This window comes from Lepus europaeus, chromosome 21 (genome assembly GCF_033115175.1).
Source record: "Lepus europaeus isolate LE1 chromosome 21, mLepTim1.pri, whole genome shotgun sequence".
NCBI classification, from domain to species: Eukaryota; Metazoa; Chordata; class Mammalia; order Lagomorpha; family Leporidae; genus Lepus; species Lepus europaeus.
The window spans coordinates 2753481-2777430 of record NC_084847.1 but is presented as its reverse complement, the minus strand read 5'-3'; the positions used below and the strand labels follow the sequence as shown (position 1 = coordinate 2777430).

The 23950-nt window shown below is 50.1% G+C and overlaps 1 protein-coding gene across 2 annotated transcripts in view; it reads left to right on the top strand.

Annotated features, from left to right (window-relative positions):
• Positions 1 to 23950, top strand: part of CREBBP (CREB binding protein) — a 133820-nt gene that overhangs the window by 57984 nt on the left and 51886 nt on the right. For both annotated transcript variants that reach the window (XM_062180664.1, XM_062180663.1), the window contains exons 3-4: positions 6014 to 6190; positions 22874 to 23114. In XM_062180664.1, the coding sequence (XP_062036648.1) occupies positions 6014 to 6190; positions 22874 to 23114 (418 nt within the window). The remainder of the gene's footprint in view (positions 1 to 6013; positions 6191 to 22873; positions 23115 to 23950) is intronic.

The following is a 23950-nucleotide window of genomic DNA, read 5'->3' as shown; positions in this document are numbered from 1 at the left end:
AGTGGGGGAAAGCAGCTGCAGCTGCTGTTAACCTCATTGGAAAGAGAGCGTTTGCTTCTCCAGTGTCCCAGGAAGAGCTGGGGACCTGGTGTGCTGCTGGCCAGAAGCTACCCTTTCCCTCCCAGTCCTCTTCCATGCCAGGTTACTCCTCCTTAAGCCCCGAGTTAGTCTTGGGTTTCAGTTTACCACCTGTAAGCCTGGACTGTAGTGGATAGGGCAGGTTAGGGAGAAGGGGAACAGCAGGTGGTCTCCTGGCTAGTGAACCTGTAGTCTCTCTGCTCTTGGGGAGCCCAGAGCCCAGCTTCTCTTTCATATTGATTGATTTGAAACAGAGAGAGAGAGAGAGAGTCTTCCATCCATTGGTTCTTGCCTCTCCCCCCACTCCCCGGCCACTCAACGACCAGGTGTGGGTCGGAGCCTGATGCTCTGTCTAGGTCTCCCACAAGGGTGATAGGGACCCAGGTACTTGGGCCAGCAGCTGCTGCCTTTCTAGGTGCATTAGTAGGAAGCTGGGTTGGAAGCAGTGCCGTTGAGACTTAGGCGCTTAGATACAGCGAATAGTCGCTTAATCCTGTATGCCACGCTCCAGCCCTGAGCTTGTTTACTTACTACAATTTTAATAGTTGTCATATCATTACAATTAGAAAACTGTATTTATTTATCCCACTCACTGAGGTGAACCAAGGTAGCTATTTGCTCTTGGAAGTGACTGCTGACACCTGTGGGCTATTATTCTAGCACACAGTCGGGGGCTCTTGTTGGGCGAGGACAGGATCTGGCCTGGGCGGTATGGCAGGAAGGACCCATTTATGCCAGGCCGAGCCACCTCCACGGGAATCCGCACGCGCAGGGGAGCCACCTGTGCTCTCCAGCAAGGAGCTCGGATTGCTGTCGGGGAAGCGAGGGAAGCAGGATGGAGGTTGTTCCTGCTGCCTCACCCAGCACCCACCAGCTGGTGCCGACCTTTGTGCCGTTGCACCTTGGCTTTGAGGACCCTCCCAAGGGCCTTGGGTCACCTCCTTCAGGGCTGAAGGCTCTGCTGCTCAGGGCTGTCTTACAGTGCTCCTTCCTTTGGGTCCTCCCCCAGATGCTCCTTGGCGCCCGCCGTGTGCTGGGGAGACAGAGGCTGTACAGAGAGGAATGTTCCAGGAAGGCAGTTGGATTCTAGTTTTGTGTTCTGACAAGAGCAGGATGGGTCGTCACAGACGTTATGAAAGATACTGCTGTGGAGTTGTGAGTGCTTTGTGCTACCCGTGTGTCTGTCAGAGTAGGAGAAGCAGGGGCTACTCTCCCTTCATGCGTGTTGGGTGACTGGCCCTCAGCTCTGTGCTGGACGCTCAGGACTGCAGTGGCTTAGGTCAGCGGACTCCACAGCCCCCAGATGTGCTGCAGATGCAGGTGTAGCTGGTCATGGCCGCCGCATCAGAACTTAGCGTTTGGACTAGGCTAAGGCGTGGGGGTTGCAGTGGGGGCGAGCGGTCCTCAGGGCCTGACAGTAGTGGCCTTTTCTTCTTACGTAGTTTGTTTTTTTCATGTGGTAGGGACAGTGGCTTGCATATTTTTATTCTCATAGTGAAGTGAGACGCAGCACGGTAGACAGGTTCTCAGTGTGTGGGTGCCTGTGGTCACAGTGCTTTCTCGCAGGGACCCTTGATGATGGAGCTCGGTGACGGCATTGAGTTTGGATTTCATCACAGAAGAGATTGCCCTGTTTTAGATGCTCGCTGTAGTTACCTTTTCCTGCTTTCTGGGATTAAACTTGAATTACGTGCTTGCAGGACTTTGGAAGAATAGAGTAAAAGGAAATTTAAATGTGTTTGGGCTGTTGCTGAATGAGGCAGAAAGGGATTCCACAGATTTTAGTTTGTTTGTGTATTCTATGAATTCTACCATCAGCTGGCCAGTGGCCTGTTTCTGCTGTGTTCCTCTTTTAAACATTTTATTAAAAAGATTATGTGGAGGTTCCCTAACAGTCCTAAAACAGATTCTGATAAACCTCAATTGAAAATTAAATCAAGTTCACTGGATCATAATCAAATAACTGTAGGGAAATTGAAAGAAATAAGTAGATTTTTATTACTTAGAGTTAGATATTTTGATTTCCCCATTTCATCTTGTATATCGGTGCTAAAAATTATCTTTGTTATATGGACTTGGGAGCCAAAGTGTTCAGTTTGATCCATGGAGAATAGATTCAGAGAAGGAATTCAGAGAGTAGACTCTGGACGTGAATAGTGTTCCCCGCACGGCAGCCAAGAACTGGAGCATGTCCTCCACGTCTGGCAGCCCTGCCGGGAGACAGATTGGGAGCGGGCATGGGTGATGGTCAGGTGAGTGGGGGCCTTGCCTGGGGGTGGGGATCTGGCCTCTTCTGCCTCACTGTTGACTAGCTCTGGGCTAGCCAGGGGGAAGTTGAGGCCTGGGCTCCTGCCGCAGGTAGCCTGCGTTTTGTCATGGACAGAGGAGGGAATCTCCTTACTTGTAAATGTTCCCAGGGGGCTGGACCTTGATTACCTGTGGGCTCTTATCTTGTGAGTATAGAAGCCATATTAAGGGGCCGATGCTGTTTGCAATGCCGGCATCCCATATGGGTGCCGGTTCAAGTCCCGGCTGCTCCACTTCTGATCCAACTCTCTGCTGTGGCCTGGGAAAGCAGTACAAGATGGTCTGAGTCCTTGGGCCCCTGAGTCCTTGGGAGAAACTCCTGACTTCTGGCTTTGGATTGGCCCAGCTCCGGCTGTTGGAGCCATTTGCGGAGTGAACCAGAAGATGGAAGACATTTTCTCCCTCCCTCTCTCTCTATGCCTCTCTGTAACTCTATGCCTTTCAAATAAATTAACTGAAAGAAAGAAAGAAACCTTGTTAAAACAGTTTCCTTTCCCATCTTATGGGGTGGTCAAGAGGAAAAGGTACGGACTTCCTGATGAACCCTTTCACTGCTCCCAGACGCCAGATAGGAAATGCCACAGAGTGACCAGGCAAGCAATCTCAGGAAAGTTAGAATACTTGCAAAGTTTTAGAGCCAGATTCTTTGAAAACACATTATGCAAACTTTTTTTTAAAGATTCATTTATTGTTTATTTGAAAGGCAGAGTGACAAAGAGAGCGTTTTTACTTCTATTGTTTTACTCCCCAAAATGGCCTTAATGGCTGGAGTGATTCCGGCCAAAGCCAGGAACCTGGAACTCCATCTGGGTCTCCCATGTGGGTGGCAGGGGCCCAGATACTTGGACCATTATCTGCCTCCTTCCTAGGCATCATAGCCGGGAGCTGGATCAGAAGCAGAGCAGCTGGGACTTGACCTGGCGCTCTGACGTGGGGTGCCAGTGTTGCAAGCCACTGCTCGGCTCCCTGCACCACAGTGCTGGCCCAATCCTGCGGACTCTGAGACTCTGGCCTCCTGGCGTGTATTTCACTGAGGGGCGAGATTGCCTGGGGCATTTGGTCTGAGTAGGGGGCAAGTCATCCAGCGCTGCCCTGGGCCCTCAGCTGCCCTCCACTTCGATTGGTTAGTGCAGGTCTTATCTTGATTAATCAGCCATTTCCAAACGACATGGGTTTTCTTGCTTGTCGTACTGGTGGATGTGAGTTGCAGGCTCTGTGACGAATAGGAGAATTGTATCTGCGCAGGCTCAGCACTGGGTGTGGCTCATGCCCATAGCAGGCACTTGGTGGATACTGGTTGCAAGGACGGAATGATGAAGGTGAAAAATACCTGTGTTCTGGCAGGTTTCATCCACAGTGCGTAAATTTAGGAGTGAAAATGGCAGCCATATGTTTTGTTTTCTTGTTTGTTTTTTAAATTCTGGATCTCTAAGAACACAGTGTTAACAGCAGTTTAATTAATAATAGTAAAACAGGTTCTGAGGGTAGAAATTGTAGCATGGAAGTAAGTTAGTGTGGCGCTTCATGGAAGGACATGTCATCTTGACCCATCACTTTAGACAATGCTGGAAGCAGCCTCGTTTAGATTCAGAAAGCCCTTCTATCTACTGGTTGCTTGTTGAGCCTAATACGTTTGATGAAGTTCGTGTTTTGTCTGATTAGAGCACATGAGGTGGAACTAGCTAGAATGTATTTACTCTCAGAATGGTGGAAGTTGCTGGGAGGAAGCCCCTGGTGTGTGCCGTGTTTGGGGACACGCAGAGCAGGACCGTTGGGTGATGTGTTCTGTGGGCGTCTGGGCAGCCAGTCACATGGAGTACTTGTTTACAGCGGCACTGAGGGAAACCTGTTCAGGACACTTAGCTTACAGGTAAGAAGGTGGAGGTACGTGGAAGGACTGGGAGTTCCCCAGAGTGCATGAGTGAGTGGAACTGACGGAGAGAACTGAGCTGTGGTTCCTTAGATGGATACTCCCACCCCAGGTGCCAGAAAGGTAGAGCCAGTGCTGGGCAGCAGAGGCATGTATAGCAGCGACTTGATGTGCAGGTTCTTCTTTTTTGACAGGCAGAGTGGACAGTGAGAGAGAGAGACAGAGAGAAAGGTCTTCCTTTGCCGTTGGTTCACCCTCCAATGGCCGCTGCGGCCGGCGCACCGCGCTGATCCGAAGCCAGGAGCCAGGTGCTTCTCCTGGTCTCCCATGGAGTGCAGGGCCCAAGCACTTGGGCCATCCTCCACTGCACTCCCGGGCCACAGCAGAGAGCTGGCCTGGAAGAGGGGCAACCGGGACAGAATCTGGCACCCCAACCAGGGCTAGAACCCGGTGTGCCGGCGCCGCAGGCGGAGGATTAGCCTATTGAGCCACAGCGCCGCTGATGTGCGGGTTCTCAGTGAGTAGTCTGTGCTCCTCCCCAGGGCACAGGTGAGTGTGAGGCTGTCACCCCTGGGTTCCCACAGTGACCTATGGAGATGGGACCAGAGCGGTCAGAAGGGAAGCTGGGCTGTGTGTGTGTTGATTGTGAGAGTCTTGGTTGGTTCAGGCTCTTTTTTTTTTTTTTTTTTTTTTTTGATAGCACTTCTTTTAAAGACAGAGTTATAGAGAGGCAGAGACAGAGAGAGAGGTCTTCCATCCACTGGTTTACTCCCCAGATGGCCACAACGGCCAGAGCTGTGCCGATCCGAAGCCAGGAGCCAGGAGGTTCCTCCAGGTCTCCCATGTGGGTGCAGGGGTCCGAGGACTTGGGCCATCTTCCACTGCTTTCCCAGGCCATGGCAGAGAGATGGATTGGAAGAGGAGCAGCCGAGACTAGAACTGGCGCTTCAGGCCAGGGCTTTAACCCGCTGTGCCACAGCGCGGGCCCCCATGGTTCAGGCTCTTGTAGCGGCACAACCCAGGGTTCCTCCTCCCATTTCTGCCATTTCTTTATCTGCCGTGTATGTTTAACTTGGTTTCACTTTAGTTTTTAAAAAAACCTTTATTGGAAATTTTAAACGTGTAAAATATTAAAGAGGATAATGTAACCCCTTTTTCCCATTTGCTTGGTTAGTAGTTACCAACATGTCGCCAGTCCTGTCATTTAGGCTCCTCTCTTTGCTGTCACCTCCCACCTCACTGGATTATTTTAAAGCGAGCCCCCATGGTTATTTCATTGCCAGTTTTTCTATTCTGTATTTTGGACTAATGAGAAACTAAGTTCAAATCTGATAGCGGAACCAGTGAGAAGCTCATTAGCTTCAGAGTAACTGAAGATTAAACAGAGGGATTTCTCCTTGTTCAGTAACTCTGGAAGGTTTTGATTCCTAAATAATTTCCTTAACGTGTCAGTGCCACTGCAGGTAGGCGGGGCATGGCTGAGGCCAGGGCAGAGAAACCGTGATTGGCTCCGGGTGAGGGGCTGAAGGAGCTGTGCGGAGCAGCTTCTTCAGTCTCTGCCAGTAGTGTGCAGCCTGCGGAGCAGCGTGCTCATAGTCCTGGCTTTGAACCCTGACGTGGAGCCTTTCATTTACAATTGAAATGATGTTTTCAGGGGATCCTGGTTTTTGTGTCACTGGGCCAAAGCGGTCATTCCTGAGGCCTTTCCTCTTAGGCGAGATCTCGTCATGATAGCTGACGTTGCCTTTCTTGTTTCAGATGGGAATGACTGGTAACACAAGTCCATTTGGACAACCCTTTAGTCAAACTGGAGGGCAGCAGATGGGAGGCGCTGGAGTGAACCCCCAGTTATCCAGTAAACAGAGCATGGTCAATAGTTTGCCCACCTTCCCGACAGACATCAAGAACACTTCCGTCACCAACGTGCCAAATATGGTAAGTTGCTCTGGGTGCTGGGGGTCTCCTGGGTGGTTGGTGGGTCTTGTTGTGCTCTCATGAAAATCTAACTTGAAGTATGTTAATGGGTGGTAGCAAGATGATCCGTACTTCTTAGGAGTGGCTCTCCAGCTGTGTGTTGCATTTTCTGTGATAAGCTGGCAAGAGGCGGGGTAGGCGAGGATGCGTCAGCCGTCCCTCCCAGACACCCATTTGTATCCTGGAGAATTCATGTATGTGAATCATGTTACCTTCTCCAGAATCATGACGATGAGAGACACTGGCTTGTTTCTTATTAGGTTGAAGATGTCTGTTGAAGCCCATTGATTGTGTAACCATCAAATGCAGGTCATTGATCTTCCAAGAACTGTGTTATGTTGGGGCTAGCGCCGCGGCTCAATAGGCTAATCCTCTGCCTGCGGCGCCGGCACACTGGGTTCTAGTCCTGGTCGGGGCGCCGGATTCTGTCCCAGTTGCCCCTCTTCCAGGCCAGCTCTCTGCTGTGGCCCGGGAGTGCAGTGGAGGATGGCCCAAGTGCTTGGGCCCTGCACTCCATGGGAGACCAGGAGAAGCACCTGGCTCCTGGCTTCGGATCAGCGCGGTGCGCCGGCCATTGGAGGGTGAACCAACAGCAAAGGAAGAACTTTTCTCTCTGTCTCTCTCTCTCACTGTCCACTCTGCCTGTCCAAAAAAAAAAAAAAAAAAGAACTGTGTTATGTTGGAGAGAGATGGGTGTTATGTCGTCTGACTTGGTAGATGGCTTCACATGTCTTCCCTCTCTCTAGGGTGTCCCATGTATAAAATAGGAACTATCTTTGCAACCTTCAGCGTAATGAAGCAAGGTGTTAGTGGAAAAATACCTACTTCTGCACCACAAAACCAGAAGGTGCCTTCTTTTGTCTGCGCTCCTGTGCACACACCAGCTGCTGAGTGATGTGCATCGAGAGTGAGGAGAGACCAAGTATAGCCAGCTCGCGGCCTCCCCAGGCCGGAATCTGGCTCCCTGCTGGCCGTCACCACATGCATTTTTGCAACAGCAGTTCTGGAAGACTCAGAAGAAATCAAGAGGGTTATGTTTAGGAAAAGTTGTGTGTGTGGTTTTTCTTTTAATGGCATATGCTTAGCTTTACATCCTTTAAAAAAAAAAAAAAAAGTATTTGAAAGGTAAAGTTATGGAGAGAGCCAGAGAGAGAGAGAGAGAGAGAGATATCTTCCATCTGCTGGTTCACTCCCCAAATGGCTACAATGGCCAGAGTAGGCCGATCTGAAACCAGGAGCTTCTTCCTGATCTCCCACATGGGCTCAGGGGCCCAAGGACTTGGACCATTTTCGGCTGCCTTTCCAGGCTCATTAGCAGGGATTTGGATCAGAAGTGGAGCAGCTGGGACTTGAATCAGTGCCCATATGAGATGCCGGCACTGCAAGCGGAGGAGGCTTAACCTTCCACGCCACAGCACTGGCCCTGCTTCTCTTTCTGGTAAGATTCTGGTTGCTAGGATTGTCTGGTTCCCAACAGTTCAGATACAGCACCTGAGCACAGCACACAACACCTGTAGCTCAGCCCCTCGAGTCCTGGGAGCAGTGCTGACCTGCCTGGAGCTGGGGCCTGGCCGCATGTGCTGCCTTTTCCAGTCCCCCTGACGGGACAGTAGTGCTGCTTCCTGTCGGCCGTCACCACGCACACCTGCTCAGTGGCCAGGAGCGTGTTTGGGCTTCACAGTGAAAGCATCTGTGTTTCCAGCATGTCTGTGTACTGCGCTCAGGGTAACAGTGACCTGGTGATTTCCTCCCTTTTCCGTCTAAATCCTTTCCAGCCCCGGTGCCCTGTCCCATGTCCTTCACTCATAACATAGTGACAGAATTTCTCCAGTCCCATCCTGTGGTGCCCGGCTGCTGCAGAGGCCGTGCTCACCAAAGGCTGAGGCCCTGGGGCCCTGGAACCACCCCTGGGGTGTTCATGGCCCCTCCTCTCCCCACCCCCACCCCGTCATGACAGTCAAAGGGGTGTCTGGGTACTGCCATGTGTTCACCTGGAATGCATTCATGGACCGCAGCTGTACGTCTCTTCCAGAGAGTGCTTGGGATAGGCAGTTGCAACTCATCTTTTTGTTTTTTCTCCTGGACATTGGACAGAAATAAAAACAATTTTCTCGGCCTCTGCCCACCTCCCTCCTCCTCTCCTCCACATGCACCTCTCTCTCTCTCTCTGACTTCTCTGGGTCGTGGGGAACGGAGGTAGGTAGCCTTCCATTTCTTTCGAGGGTAAGCTTTGAATGACCTCCCAGGCTGGGTGCCTGTACCCTTTATCCCGAGGGCCTGGCACAGCTGTGACACACCGGAGCTGCCCTGTGTGTTCCATATGAGGGTGGGCACGCAGGGCTCAGCTGGCAGCTTTTTCAGCCTGCATTTTGCTTTTCCTGTAGCAGCCCCTTAAGCGCTACCTTCTAGGTCCCTTTACAGATAAGGAAGTTGAGGCTCTGAAGTTTCTGTTTTTCCAGGCTCTGACGCTTCCTGTTGGAAGGCCCGCGGCTCTGCCTTGATCACGTCCTGATGGCCTTTGAGCAGCCCGAGCTGCTGGAGTGCTGTGCAGGCCTGTGCTCACACAGCTTGTTTGCAGTTCCTCCGCTGAGTCAGGTGGTCTTCTTGAGTTTGCTAAATTTTATCCGGCCCCTTGAAGTGCACAGATTTTTGCAGTGAGGGAAAGTGAGTAGGGGAAATCTAGGTCTGTTTGATGAAAAGAAGAAAAATATAGCATTTTTTTTGGTCGTGCTTTTGGGGATAATCTTTTGAGGAAGTTGAACTTTACTTGGTGTGGGGGACAGTTCAGGCCAGGACTCTGGTGCATAATCACCCGGTCGCCTGGTTGAGCTCTTGATGCCTCGTGGTCGTTTCTGCCTTCCTCCTTTCGGTAGGTCTCCAGCATCCTTGGGCATGGTCTGTGATCACTGTCTCACATGTGCCTCACGTGTGAGCCCTGTGGAGCTCGTGAAGTTCAAGCCGTGAGAGCCGTGCGTCACAGCCCTGCTCTAGAAGTTCTGAGGAGCCTGCAGTGGCGGCATTGTCACAGGGACCTTCTTAGAGGGTCCATCAGGGAGGGGGCTGGACAGCAAGATTGGAAAGATGAGAAGGAGCTGCAGAGGCCCCAGGGAACTGATGGCGTTGGCCTGTGTAGGAGCTGACAGAGGTCTCGTGGGAGGGAAGAGCACTGTGAGTAGAAGCTGGGGGCTCGGAGGTCCTGAATCAAAGGCTGTGGGCTCTCAGGGAAGCGGTGTGACATCTTTGTTGTTTAGAGAGACTGTTCTGGCTCCAGGTGAAGCCGGGATTGAGGAGGGATGCCCTGCTGTGGTCTAGGTCAGGATCCAGCTGGAACAGGAAACTGGACACAGGGTTGGCTGCTAGGGTGAGAGCTTGGTTGAGTGGGAGCTCTGGGTAGGAGATGAACAGAAATATCTCAGTGACTCCACCCTAGAGACTGCTTTGGAGACGCATATGGGGATGATAGTCCTGGTTCCTGGACTCTGGGACGCCCGGTTCCTGGTGAGCTTGTCTTGCTAAACTTTGGGTTGGGTTTTCCAGGAACACTGATTGGAAGTGGACTGTGTCTTTGAGAGTGGTTGGTGACCAGATGGGTTCATCCTTCAAGTTAGCACACATGGTTTCCTACAAGGGCTATTTCTAACAGGGAGTTCATATGCGTAGATTTTTTTTGTTTTTAAAGAAAAAATTAAAAACCCCATCCTGGGGCCAGCACTGTGGTGTAGTGTTAAGCCTCTCCCTGCAGTGTTGGCATCCCATATGGGCGCCGGTTCAAGTCCTGGCTGCTGTGCTTCTGATCCAGTTCCCTGCTGTTGAGCCTGGTAAAGCAGGTTTCACCGTTGTCCAAGCTGCATTGCAGGTTTGTCAGGGTGCTGCGCCTGCAGTGGTGCTGGGGTTTGTTGACTGTGTGTCAGAGCATTTGGCACTGGAGGTTTGATGCAGGGCCTCCGATGGCTGCTGCTGCCATCTCTGAGCAGATGGGAACTGTGGCGGCAGGGAAGGGCTGCCGGGGTGTCTTCCTGTCGTGGCCCAGGAACCCTTGTGGGACCTTTGCGTGCTGAGCCCTGGGCCGTCAGCCTTCCCAGCTGCCAGTGTGTGGATGTGAGCCTCTTCTGCAGCCCTGGACCCCGCCTCACCGTGAGCGGTGGCTCCTGAGCAGCGCGAGACCTCCGGATTCAGACCCCATAGGAGGAAGGTGAGGAATCTGGGGTGCTGTGGGCAGTGTTAGGAAGCCTCAGATCGCCTCAGTTTCCTGGTTTATGCGCCTAATTCCCTCTAATGTGAGTCAGGACTTTCTAATGCAAGGATGTGTCACAAAGCCTGTGGAAAATGGAATTAAAAGATAAGTTTATTTTGGTGCAGAAACATTTTTGATCCAAGCATACAGGGAAGTCCTCGGAAAATCCTTGTAAAATGTATATTATGAAAAAAATTCAGGCAGTTTTGCAGCTAAATAAAGTTATCTTTTAATCACACTTTTCTTTTCCATAAGCCTTAAAAAGAACTAAACATTTTTAATTTATTTTATTAAAGGAATACGACAGAGGGGACTCTCCCTTCCACTAGTACACTCCCCAAATGCTCACAACAGCTGGGGCTGGGGCTGGGCCAGGCTGGAACCAGGAGCCAGGAGCTCCACCCAGTTCTCCTGCATGGGTGGGAGGGACACAGCAACTTGAGCCGTAGTCGGCTGCTTCCCGGTGCACAGTAGCAGGACGCTGGGATCGGAAGCAGTGCCAGAGCTCACTCAGGGGCTCCAGTGTAGGCTGTCGGTACCCAAGCAGCATCTTCACCCGCATACTGGACACCTGCCCTCATTTTTCCATAAACTTCTTCAGTTCCTTATCATGGCCTGTGGCTCTTTGTCTTAACACTGAATTCTGCAGTTTTAAAACCAGCTCCTCCCTTGGTTCTGTTAGAGAACAAAGCTCGTGAGAGCCGCTGTCCCCCGAAAGGTCAGTAAGCTTAGTGACCAGTAGTCTTTGTGTTCACTTCAGTTAAGGATGTTGGGAGCTTTCCTTAATGTCTGCCATAGGCTCAGTGAAGTCCCTGTGTAATGTGACACGTCCTGTGGTCTCCTCACCAAGCGTTTCTATGTAAAATCACTGTGATTATGAGCTGTACCTCGCTAATAATTGGAAAACATAGCAAAAGATGTGGGAATAAGCCTTTGTCCAGAGTTGTTAGGAATGTAGCTGCTTGTGTGTTTTTAAGAGTTTGCATCAATTACTCCCATCTTACTGCCTCCATGTATATCTACAGGATCTCTGAGAAAATGTGTATACAGGCCTTGGGAGAATAACCTGTAGTTGAAAATTCTTGACAGAAGCTAACAGTGAATCCTTTCTTCTCTTTACACTTAGCCACAGTCGTTTTGGCAATAAATATCAGCCGGAAAATAGAGTCTGAGCACAAAATATGCTATGTGACACATACAAATGATAGGAAACTTGGCCGGCGCCGCGGCTCACTAGGCTAATCCTCCGCCTTGCGGCGCCGGCACACCGGGTTCTAGTCCGGGTCGGGGCACCGATCCTGTCCCGGTTGCCCCTCTTCCAGGCCAGCTCTCTGCTGTGGCCCGGGAGTGCAGTGGAGGATGGCCCAAGTGCTTGGGCCCTGCACCCCATGGGAGACCAGGATAAGCACCTGGCTCCTGCCATCGGAACAGCACGGTGCGCTGGCTGTGGCGGCCATTGGAGGGTGAACCAACGGCGAAAGGAAGACCTTTCTCTCTGTCTCTCTCACTGTCCACTCCGCCTGTCAAAAATAAAAAATAAAAATAAAAATAAAAAATAAATTAAAAAAAAAACAAATGATAGGAAACTTTAAATTGAGAAAAATCCGAGTGCTTGGATAGCAGACACTTGTCTGCACTGCAGGTGCTCAGGCAGGATCGCTTGTGTAACTTTCTTCTGTTGGGTCTCTCACGAACCAACAGGGTCTTTTTCCAGAATCCTGTTAGCATAGCCCTTCAGCCGACCCTCCCAGTTGGGGGCATAAATTCTCAGCACAGACACTCAGGTCTCGCCCTTCATAAAGTAGAGGCTGGGTCAGAAGGCTCCTCGAGTCTAAACAGGGTGAGCGCCATACTTAAAGTCAGCACCACAGCTTCTGCCTGCCTGCCAGTGGGGATATTTACCAGGTGTCACTGAGAAGTAACTGTTGGAAGAACTCAGTATACAGCACCTTTCCTAGGCTGGCTGAGGAGGTCACAGACAGCAATGAAGCAAATACCTTTGCTCTCCTGGAGCCTCCCAAATCCCATCAGCCTCTGCACTCCCCGGGTTATCCGGACTTCTTAGCGTTCTGAAGGGTGGAACCCGTTAGAAAACAACCTGTCCAATGATTTTTTTGCCAAGTTACCAGAAACTTCCTGTAGTGAGTGTCCTTGAAGAGTGTGCTTGTGCTTGTGTGTCCACAGTGTTCAAGAAGAATACTCCTTAAGAGTTGTGAATAAACTGACAATTCTCCTGAACTTGTCATTCAGTGAGTGGTCCTGATGCCACTTAAGACCCTCTAGCTCAGGTTGGACTGGCTGGTGTGCACGGTTACTGGGCCTTTACCTTGACTGTCACAGTAGGGCCAGCACCTCCTGCCTTGTAGGGGGTCTTTGGGAGGTAGCAGGTAACCCCCACCCAGCCTAGAAGGACCTCCTGCCCAGGTCTGAGGCTGTAAGGGGTGGGAGTCCCTCAGTGAGCCCTGCACGTGCCACCCGCCCCTGCCTCAGCTCCCCACTTGCCCATCACGTTTTCCTTGCCTGCCTTGGACATGTTCTTCCCACTTTAGAGTCTTAGCTTCTTCCATGTGGAAGATGAGTTACGAATCATTCTGATCCAACTTGCTCATTTGCAGTTATTTTTCTATGAATTCAGATCTTAAATTTTTTTTTAAAGATTTGTTTATTTATTTATTTGAAAGTCAGAGTTACGCAGAGAGAGAGAGAGAGAGGGGTCTTCCATCCACTGGTTCACTGCCCAGTTGGCTGCAATGGCTGGAGCTGCGCCGATCCGAAGCCAGGAGCCAGGAGCTTCTTCAGGTCTCTCACATGGTTGCAGGGTCCCAAGGGCTTGGGCCATCTTCTAGTGCTTTCTCAGGCCACAGCAGAGAGCTGGATCAGAAATGGAGCAGCCGGGGCTTGAGCCAGCACCCATATGGGATACCGGCAGTGTAGGCGGTGGCTTTACCCACTGCACCACAGTGCCAGCCTCTGGATCTTAAATTTTTAAAAATCAATGACCATCAACCAACAAGAAGAAACCACAAGACGCTTCGTGTGTCTTTGTAGCTGTGTTCTTGCAGTTGATCTTGTAAGACCTTTGTTTCTTGTCGGATTGAGGAGCCATATGTTAGTGAACACATTGTTTGTCTTCTAACTCCAGGTCTTTGTGTTCACACTATTGTAGGGTCCTGTGGAAGAGTCCGAACGCAGACCCTGAAGAGCCACGCTTGTCCCACGTGGTGTTCATTTGGGTGACATTTTCTGATTTTAAGTGGAGGCTTTGGAGGAGTCGGTTTGCAGGTGTAGGGAAGGAGTGTGCACGGAGCATGGTTCTGCACTCTGTTGGAATGTGGGAAGCTGGGGCCAACTCCAGGAACCTCAGCCCCGTGTTAGTGTGGGGCAAGGGTGCATGGAGGGAGGAAGCCAGTCCTCCGTGTTCGTTCGTGGTCAGTGTCTTCTGTTGGGAGACATGGTGGCCTGTTCTTGGGTGTGTTAATGGAAAGTAATTGGCTTTCTGTGAAGAATGCCAGCATAGGCTTTGCTGTCCACGCTCCCTGTGCCTGTTTCCGACTGTGTCACCTGGATGGAGTACAGGGAATCTGGGGGAAAGGGAGCTGGGGCTAACGACACAAAATGCGTGTGACCAAACAGTTGTAAAAGTGCATGTTAATATGTACAGTTACTAGTGTCAAGGTGAAAAAAGTTTTAAGTACACGTTAGATGGGCCTTTAAGAATTAAGGAGTCTGCCTTTACGGGTCATTTGCTGGCTGGGGTTCCGTGATGGTTGAGGCTGCTGAGTTTCAGTAACAAGTGACAAGGGCCGAGCCGTGGGGTCAAGTTCAGGAAGGAGGGCTGCGAGAGGGGAGTGCTCCCAGCAGCTTCTGGTCAGCAAGATTTTACCTGCTGTTACCTGGGCCTCAGGTTGCTTAGAAGTGAAAGTGACTCCTCCCACAAAGCCTGTGTATTGAAAGGCTTCTGACAGGCCATCACAGGGCTTCTCAACAAAAGCCCGGAACCAGGAACCAGGCCCCAGCATCGTGTGATTCTCTCGAGTCGGCAGGCTGTTACCTTGTCCTTTGATAGGAAAGCTGTCCTGGTACTGTGGTTTTGCATTGCTGTGATTGCTATTAAGAGATGCCTTGCGGGGCCAGCCCCGTGGCTCACTTGGTTAATCCTCCACCTGCAGCACCAGGACCCCATATGGGTGCCAGGTTCTAGTCCCAGTTGCTCCTCTTCCAGTCCAGCTCTCTGCTGTGGCCCGGGAGTGCAGTGGAGGATGGCCCAAGTGCTTGGGCCCTGCACCCTCATGGGAGACCAGGAGAAGCACCTGGCTCCTGGCTTCAGATCAGCACGGTGCACCGGCCGCAGCATGCTGGCCGCAGTGGTCATTGGGGGGGTGAACCAACGGCAAAGGAAGACCTTTCTCTCTGTCTCTCTCTCTCACTGTCCACTCTGCCTGTCCAAAAAAAAAAAGAAAAAAAAAAAAAAAAGAAAGTCACAGTACTATTCTGTAACCTTTTTTTTAAACAGTGTGTTTTAAACAGCCTTTGGTTAAATTGTATACTGTTACTTGTTGCCTTAAGTAGTGATCATTTTGTGTTATCTCCTTTGTCCTGTGTGTGTCAGGAACATAGGAAGAGCTTGGCTGGGCTGATCTGCTCACTTCTTCTTCCTCTATTTTTTTTTTTTGAAAAGCAGAGTTAAAGGGAGGCAGAGGGAGAGAAAGAGGTTTTCCATCCACTGATTCACTCCCCCAAGTGGCTGCAATGACTTGAGTTGGGCTACAAGAAGCCAGGAGCCCAGAGCTGCTTCTGGGTCCCCCACATGGGTGCAGGGGTCCAAGCACTTGGGTCATCTTCCACTGCTTTCCCAGGCCATAGCAGAGAACTGGATTGGAAGTGGAGCAACCAGGAGTTGAACTGGTGCCCACATGGGAAGCAGGTGGCAGCTTTACCAGATATGCCACAGCGCCAGCCCTCTTGCTCAATTCTGATGACTGCCTGGGCTTACTTGTAGTTTACCCTTTTCTCTTCTTTTTATCTTCTCTCTCTCTCCTCTTTCTTTTTCTCTCCCTGCCCCCTTTCTCTTTCCTTTCTTTGTTTTCTGTCTTTCTTTCCTCTGATCTTTTCTTACACAAAACAGAGAGAGCTCCTATCTACTGATTTATTTCTGCAGTTGCCCACAGCAGCGTGGTCAGAGCCAGGATTTCAGGCTAGGCCTCCCGTGTGAACGACAGGAACCGGACTGTTTGAGCCACCACTGCACTTGGCAGGGTCTGCATGAGCAGAGTGCAGCAGTCCAAGGATCCGAGGTTGGGTATAAAATCCTGGCACTGTGATGTGAGATGTGACTCTTTACAGGGGGCAAACGTGCTAAGCCGAACACCTACTTGTTAATGGTTGCATCTTGCTCTGATGAAGGTCTGTAGCCTGTTCTGCTTTGACAGGGCTTTAGAGGTTTTTGTTTTCAATTTTTTGGTAATCTCTAATCCAAAAGTCTGAAATCTGAAATGTTCCAGAATTTGAAACTGCTGACAGTGTGATGCTACAAGTGAGACAGGCTGTGGTCAGAGCACAGAGACACTGACAGAGCTGTGTAAGACTACTGCAGGGGCCGGCACTGTGGTGCAGTGGGTAGAGCCGACACCTGCAGCGCCAGCATCCCATATGGGCGCCGGTTCAAGTCCCGGCTGCTCTGCTTCGATCCAGCTCTCTGCTATGTCCTGGGAAGGCAGTGAAAGATGGCCCAAGTCCTTGAGCCTCTGCACCCACGTGGGAGATCCGCAAGAACTCTTGGCTTCTGGCTTCGGATCAGTACAATTCTGACCATTGCCTCCAATTGGGGAATGAACCAGTGGATGGAAGACTTCTCTCTCTCTCTCTCTGCCTCTCCTTCTCTGTGTGTGTGTAACTCTGACTTTCAAATAAATAAATAATTTCATGTTTAGATTTAGGTCCAGTTCCCAGGATAGCACATTATGCGTATGCAAATATTCTTTTTTTTTTTTTTTTTTTTAAACGAAACACTTGTGTTGCCAAGCATTTTGGATGGAGAGAGATTCAAGCTGTGTTTAGTCAGGTGTGGTGCGTATCTTCACACATGCATCTTGGCATATACCCATCCAGTTAACTTCCCTAATAAATTTCAGGAAGTCTACTAGATCAAAAGAAATATACATTTTTCCTTTTGCTATACATTACTTAAAAAACTTTATCAACAGAGTACTTAGGAACACTGTGTCAGTATATCCTCGTCAATGTTATTTTGGGGGCTGGTGCTGTGGCACAGCTGTTAGAGCCACAGTCTGCAGCGTCAGCATCCCAAATGGGTGCCTGTTGATCCGCTTTCCATCCAGCTCCCTGCTAATGCTCTTGGGAAAGCAGTGGAAGATGGCCCACGTACTTGGGCCCCTGCACCCACGTGGGAGACCTGGGGAAAGCTCCTGGCTCCTGGCTACGACCTGGCCCAGCCACAGCCATTGTGGCCATGTGGAGAGCGAACCAGCAGATGAAAGATCTGTCTCTCCCTCTCTCTCTAACTTTTCCTTTCAAGTAAAATAAATAAATCTCTTTTAAAATTCATTATTTTTAGTTTTTTAAAGTTTTTTAAGTTTGTTTTCTGTTTGATAGGTGAAAAAAGCCCGATTGTTTTGGTTTATTTGTTGGCTAATGAGGTAGAACTTTTAAAAAAAAAAAAAAAACGCTTTCTTGAGATAAATTCGTGCACCATCAGTTCCCCTCCAAAGCCCCGTTGTGTGGTGGTCACTGAGATCAGCCCAGAGCGTTTCCTCCTCCGTGCACGAGCCCTCCTGGCTCCTGGGGCCCTTCACCCTAGCCAGTCACGGGCCCTCCTGGCTCCTGGGCCCTTCACCCTAGCCAGTCACGGGCACTCCTGGCTCCTGGGCCCTTCACCCTAGCCAGTCACGGGCACTCCTGGCTCCTGGGCCCTTCACCCTAGCCAGTCACGGGCACTCCTGGCTCCTTCACCGTAGCCAGTCACGGATCCCCTTTCTGCCCCTCTGGATTCAAGTGTTCTGGACACTTCAGAGAAACTGAATCCTGCCTGACTGGCTGCTTTCCCTGAGCATAGTGGTTTTAAGGTTCTTGTTGTAGCAAGTCTCAGTGTGTCTTTCTGTGTGGATGAATAATATTCCACTTTGGAAATACTTGGATTTTTTTCCATCCATCAGTAAATGAGCATTTGACTTGCTTACGTTTTTAGGATATTACAAATAATAGTGCACTGAACATTTTTTTTTTTTTTTGACAGGCAGAGTGGACAGTGAGAGAGAGAGAGACAGAGAGAAAGGTCTTCCTTTTGCCGTTGGTTCACCCTCTAATGGCCGTCGCGGTAGCGCGCTGCGGCCGGCGCACCACGCTGTTCCGATGGCAGGAGCCAGGTGCTTATCCTGGTCTCCCATGGGGTGCAGAGCCCAAACACTTGGGCCATCCTCCACTGCACTCCCTGGCCACAGCAGAGAGCTGGCCTGGAAGAGGGGCAACCGGGACAGGATCGGTGCCCCGACCGGGACTAGAACCCGGTGTGCCGGCGCCGCAAGGCGGAGGATTAGCCTGTTGAGCCACGGTGCCGGCCTAATGCACTGAACATTTTCATTAGATTTTTGTGTGTGTGAACATGTGATTTCAGGTCTCTCCTGTATATGCCTAGTGCGGGAGTCTGGGTCATGCAGTAATTCTATTTGACTGCTTGAGGAATTGCCAGAATGTCTTCCACATGGCTGCAGTGTTTTCCTGTCCTAGTAGCCGTGTGCGAGGATTCTCTCTGCGTACCTCCCTGCTCTCAATGATGCTGTTGGTCCGTGTCGATCTGTCGTGCTGCAGCTTTCCTGGCTGGTGTGAATAGTGGCTTGTTGTTGGTTTGTGTCTGTCATCCTACAGTGTTCCTGGCTGGTGATAGTGGTTTGCTGTTGGTCATGTCTGTCTGTCATCCTACAGTGTTCCTGGCTGGTGTGATAGTGGCTTGCTGTTGGTCATGTCTGTCTGTCGTCCTACAGTGTTTCTGGCTGGTGTGATAGTGGCTTGCTGTTGGTCATGTCTGTCTGTCGTCCTACAGTGTTTCTGGCTGGTGTGATAGTGGCTTGCTGTTGGTCATGTCTGTCTGTCATCCTACAGTGTTCCTGGCTGGTGTGATAGTGGCTTGCTGTTGGTCATGTCTGTCTGTGTCATCCTACAGTGTTTCTGGCTGGTGTGATAGTGGCTTGCTGTTGGTCATGTCTGTCTGTCATCCTACAGTGTTTCTGGCTGGTGTGATAGTGGCTTGCTGTGGGTCATGTCTGTCTGTCATCCTACAGTGTTTCTGGCTGGTGTGATAGTGGCTGTGGTTTTGATGTGTGTTTCACTAGTGGCCAGTGGTGCTGAGCATCTTCTCAGGGACTTCCTGATCGTTCTTGTATCTTCATGGGGGAAAAAATCTATTACAATCGTGTGTCAATTTTTCAATTGTGTTGTCTTTTTATTGTTGAGTTTTAAGAGTTTTTACAGGGCCAATGTTGTGGAGGCTGATTTGAGTTCCAGCTGCTCCACTTCTGATCATACTCCCTGCTGACGTACCTGGGTGGGGGGGAGTGGAAGAGAGCTCAAGTAGTTGGGCCCCTGCCAGATGACCCAGATGGAATTTCAGGCTCCTGACTTCAACCTGGCCCAGCCTTTGCAGCCATTTGGAGTATGAACCAGTAGAAGGAAGATCTCCCTCCCTCCCTCCCTCTCTTTTTCTCTCACTCACTCACTCACTCAGCTGTTTAGATAAATAAATAAATCTTTATTTTAAAGAATAATTTTTGGTGTGTCCTAGGTGTGAGTTTCTTATCAGATCCATGATTTGCTAACGTCTTCCATTTCTTGATGGTTATCCTTTGACGCATGGGAAGGATTTTGTATGAAATCGAATTGACTTGTGCTTTTCATGACTTCCTAGTGCAGAGTTGTGTGTGTGCTTCTGCAAGTGGTACAGCTTCAGCTCTCAGGTTTGCATCTTTGGTCTGTTTGAGTTGGTGTTTGCGTGTGACTGGGGATGTTAGTTGTCCTGATCTTTTCCTCAATGTTAGTTGAAAAGACTCTTTTCTCCCCTCTGTGGTGTTGTCTTCACATGAATGTATAGAAAATGTGTTTCTTTGCATTTTGTGACATGCTTTTGCATTCCCTCTTGAGAAACAGACAAACATCTCTCGTCCACGTGTTCACTCCCTAAATTCCCACAACAGTTACTAGGACTGGGCCAGACTGAAGCCAGGAACTCATTCCAGTCGTCCCACCTAGGTGGCAGGGACCCAGATGTTGGAGCCATCACCTGCCGCCTTCTGGGGTGTGCACTGGAGCGGAGGCTGATGCCCAGGCCCTTGAGTGTGGGTTGCAGGTGCCCCAGCTCACGTCTTGACCACGAAGCTGGATGCCTACCCCATCACTAGCTTTCCTGACACGAGATCAGCTACAGTGCAAAAGAATCTCTTAAAGCATATCCCAGATGACAAGCAGTGAGTTAGTATTTGGTAACCTAGGTATGCAATATTTCTGTACTTAACAGAAGGTAACTGATTAATTTCTTTGAGATGTCAGTGTAATGAATGAAAGAGGAGAGGAGGATGGTAGATAAGGAACTTTAAAAATGACAGCCAAATCTAGGGCGTGGGCCATAATTGGGTCCTGATTTTTGCAAACCAGCTATAAAAGACATATTTTGGACAGCTAAAAAGAAATTGGACCGTGACTGGGAATTAGCTGAGGTCGCAGAGTAGTTTATCTGTTAGGTGATTGTGGCATCCTTTCCACTTTTCCATGTGATTGAAGTTTTCGTAAATGGAAAGAAAGAGATCTGACCAAGTGTCAGCACGCACTTCTCACCGAACTCCTAACTTCTTCCCTCACTCCAGTCCTCTTTGTCCTTGGACCCTCTTATTCCCTGTGAAGCTGACCAAGGAGACTGTTGGGTTTTTACTGCCTTCAGGCAGGGGCATGGTCAAAGGCTAGTTGTTTATGAAGCGTTATCTGAAATCGCAGAAAGTGCCAGGAATAAGGGTTCCAGTTAATGCTCTACAGTGGGATAGTAGTTAATGGAATTCGTAGTGGTGTAGTCAGATGCTGTACTTTGATTACAAACCATACCAGCCTACTGAGTGAGATGACGGTTTACTGGCTTTACAAGGAGAAACATATATGTGACTTACTGGTAATACTTCATACATAGGAATCTATGTATGAAAAAGAAGAAAAGACAGAAAGCTAATTACAAAAAAAAAAAACAACCTATCCTGAACTAAAAAGTTGGAGAAAAAAACCAAACCATTGACACTTGAGTAGTAGATTTCTGGATTAATCAGGGAAAGTGAGCATATACAAAAGAGGGTGTTTTTAGGGTTTGGTGTTGTGGCACAGCAGCTGAGGCCCATATAGGTGCTGGCCTGTGTCTTGGCTGCTTTACTTCCGATCCAGCTCCCTGCTAATGGCCTGGAAAAGCATCAGGGAAGGTGGCCCACGTGCTTAGGCCCCTGCCACCCACTTGGGAGACAAGGATGGAGTTCAGGCTCCTGGAAATACCCAGTCCTGGCTGTTGCAGCCATTTGGGAAGTGAACCAACGCGTGAAAGACGGATCCCTCCCCACCACTGCTATGATTCTGCCTTTCAAATAAGTAAATAATTAAATAAATAAATAAGTTTTTTGTAAAAAAGAAGAGAGTATGCTTCTCTTAGCTGTGTTCAGGGTGTCCTGCCTCCCATAGGACTTGGGTTTTGCCTTGAGTCATTCTTGGGCTTCTAGGAGCTGTGCTTTGGGGCAAAGCCCCCAGAGTTCTCATAAAGATAAAACCCCAAAGAACACCCTCACATGAACTTTGATTCCTTAAGAGGAAATTTTTCAGAATGTTATTTGTTTGAAAGGCAGAGAAATAAACAAATAATTATATGCGTACATTCACTCCAGTTGAGCATAAATAGCTGGGGCTAGGACAGGCAGGATGAAGCCAGAAGCTGGGAGTTCAGTCCAGGTCCCCTGTGTGGTTGATGGGGACCCCCGTACCTATCTCCCAGGTGTGCATGAGCAGGAAGCTGGCACTAGCACTGAGCCATGGCCTGAACCCAGGCCCTCATGTGGAATGTGACTGTCCCACACGGCATCTTTACTGCTGTGCCAGACTCCATCCAGGAAGAAAGCTTTCTTGATAGTTTTTACCTCTTAGTTGCAGATAAATAGTTTTGGTGCTTGAGGAATAAAAGCAGGGTGAGGTCTGATTCGGGGGAGGTGGTGAGAAGGTTGGAAGCCCCTGTGGTGTGGGTGAGCCTGTCTGTGGGTCTGGTGACCAGAGAAGGCTGGAAGCCCCTGCGGTGTGGGTGAGCCTGTCTGTGGGTCTGGTGACCACTTCCATTTTCTTCGCAGTTCAGAGGTGTGCTTGGTATTCTGTGTTTTCAGCAGCTCATCAAATGCTTTAAAAAAAAAAAAAAAAGTTGGCCGGCACCGTGGCTCAATAGGCTAATCCTCCGCCTTGCGGCGCCGGCACACCGGGTTCTAGTCCCGGTTGGGGCGCCGATTCTGTCCCGGTTGCCCCTCTTCCAGGCCAGCTCTCTGCTGTGGCCCGGGAGTGCAGTGGAGGATGGCCCAAGTGCTTGGGCCCTGCACCCCATGGGAGACCAGGAGAAGCACCGAGCTCCTGCCATCGGATCAGCGCGGTGCGCCGGCCACAGCGTGCCAGCCGTGGTGGCCATTGGAGGGTGAACCAACGGCAAAAAGGAAGACCTTTCTCTCTCTCTCTGTCTCTCTCTCTCACTGTCCACTCTGCCTGTCTTAAAAAAAAAAAAAGCACATCGTCCAATGTCTGAGTGGAACTTTAATGAAATTCAGAGTGTTTTGTAATTTAAGAAAACATTCCCTCTGTGGCTGGTGATGTTAGGATGAGTGGTGTCTGCTCAGAGCCATGACCGCGGTGACACGGGCTGCACATACTGTCCTGGGCGTGTGGCAGTGAGGTCTGAAAGGAGGTGCGGACCCTTTCTGCTGTATCAGATATTCAAAGTGAGTAGAGATTGCGCAGGCTTTGCATGCTTTTTAATTAGATGGAGCCATGTGAAGTAGCCAGTGTGTGGCCACTGGGACTCACAGCAACAGCAGTTCCAGGTGAGCCAGCCCTGTGCTGCTGTGTGTTGGAGGCTGAGTTGGGTTTTGCTGCTGCAATCAGGACTAAGTGCCATTTTCTTGTCCGGATGATAAATGTGTGCAAGTGAACTGGAAGCAGCCTTCTGTTGGACAGGTTGATTTCTGAACTTCTGTATCTTAAAGTTGCCGTTGCAGTAAAGAGAACAGATCTTTTTCTCCCAGTGGCCGACATGATCCATCAGCTTTTGCATTTGGGAAATAATCAATGACTATGAATTGGAACTCTGAAAGCTTATCAGAATGTTTTATTGTTTTGTTTTATTTTAGTCCCAGATGCAAACATCAGTGGGAATTGTACCCACACAAGCAATTGCAACTGGCCCCACTGCAGATCCTGAAAAACGCAAGCTGATACAGCAGCAGCTGGTCCTACTGCTTCACGCTCATAAATGTCAGAGACGAGAACAAGCGAATGGGGAGGTTCGGGCCTGCTCCCTCCCTCACTGTCGAACCATGAAGAATGTCTTGAATCACATGACACATTGTCAGGCTGGGAAAGCCTGCCAAGGTAAGTGCTGTGTTCTGACTCACGGCAGAGGTCGGGATGGAATTTGCCCGTGTTCGTGGTCAGTGCTTAGCTCTCTGTGGCGTGACCTAGGACACACAGCTGTCAGGTTCCCCACACCTGACAGTCAGGTGTCCTGGAGAAAGGCTGGGCCCTGCCTTTGTTCCTCTCCTGTGTCCTTTCTCATGGAAGACAGCTGTCACTTCTTGAGTACTGTTTGTTGTAAATGTCTAGCTCGCGGCTTTCTCTTGGGCAGCGGATGCAGGCCATGCAGATGTGGGCACACGCCCTTCCCTGCACGCTGATCAGCTGTCTTGCGTCTGCTTGTGGATTCCTGTCTCCGCGGGCACGTCTCTGCTCCTTTGCCCTGCGTCTTGATGCTGCTCCACTGACAGGGATGATGTCCTGGTGGCTGGCAGTGACGTGGGAACTGTGTACTCCCTGGGGAGGTGGCGAAGGAGGCTCAGTATGTGCCCGACCCCCCTCGTAGCCGACTCCAAACTTCCACCAGAGCCTGTGCTTCCTCTCAGTAGCTTTACTTTCGTCTTCATCTCTTTCCTTCTCTCTTGTGCTCATCACCTTGGGGAAAATCTGTCTCTGGGCTCCCTCTCCCCTGTTGTGCTGTTTGGGAGTCCCCAGAGCAACCTGAACTTGAAGAAGCAGAACAGGGTGAGGTCAGACCTTCAGAAGACGAGCACTGTGTCAGGCTCGGGGCGCTGTCCCCAGAGGACTTCACACCAGCCCCGGCCCCCTTCCAAATCGCCACAGACTTCGGTCTGCTGCCTCCTTGGTTTCTGCAGCTGTAATATTTAGATAGTTTCATCTTAAACAGAATTTAA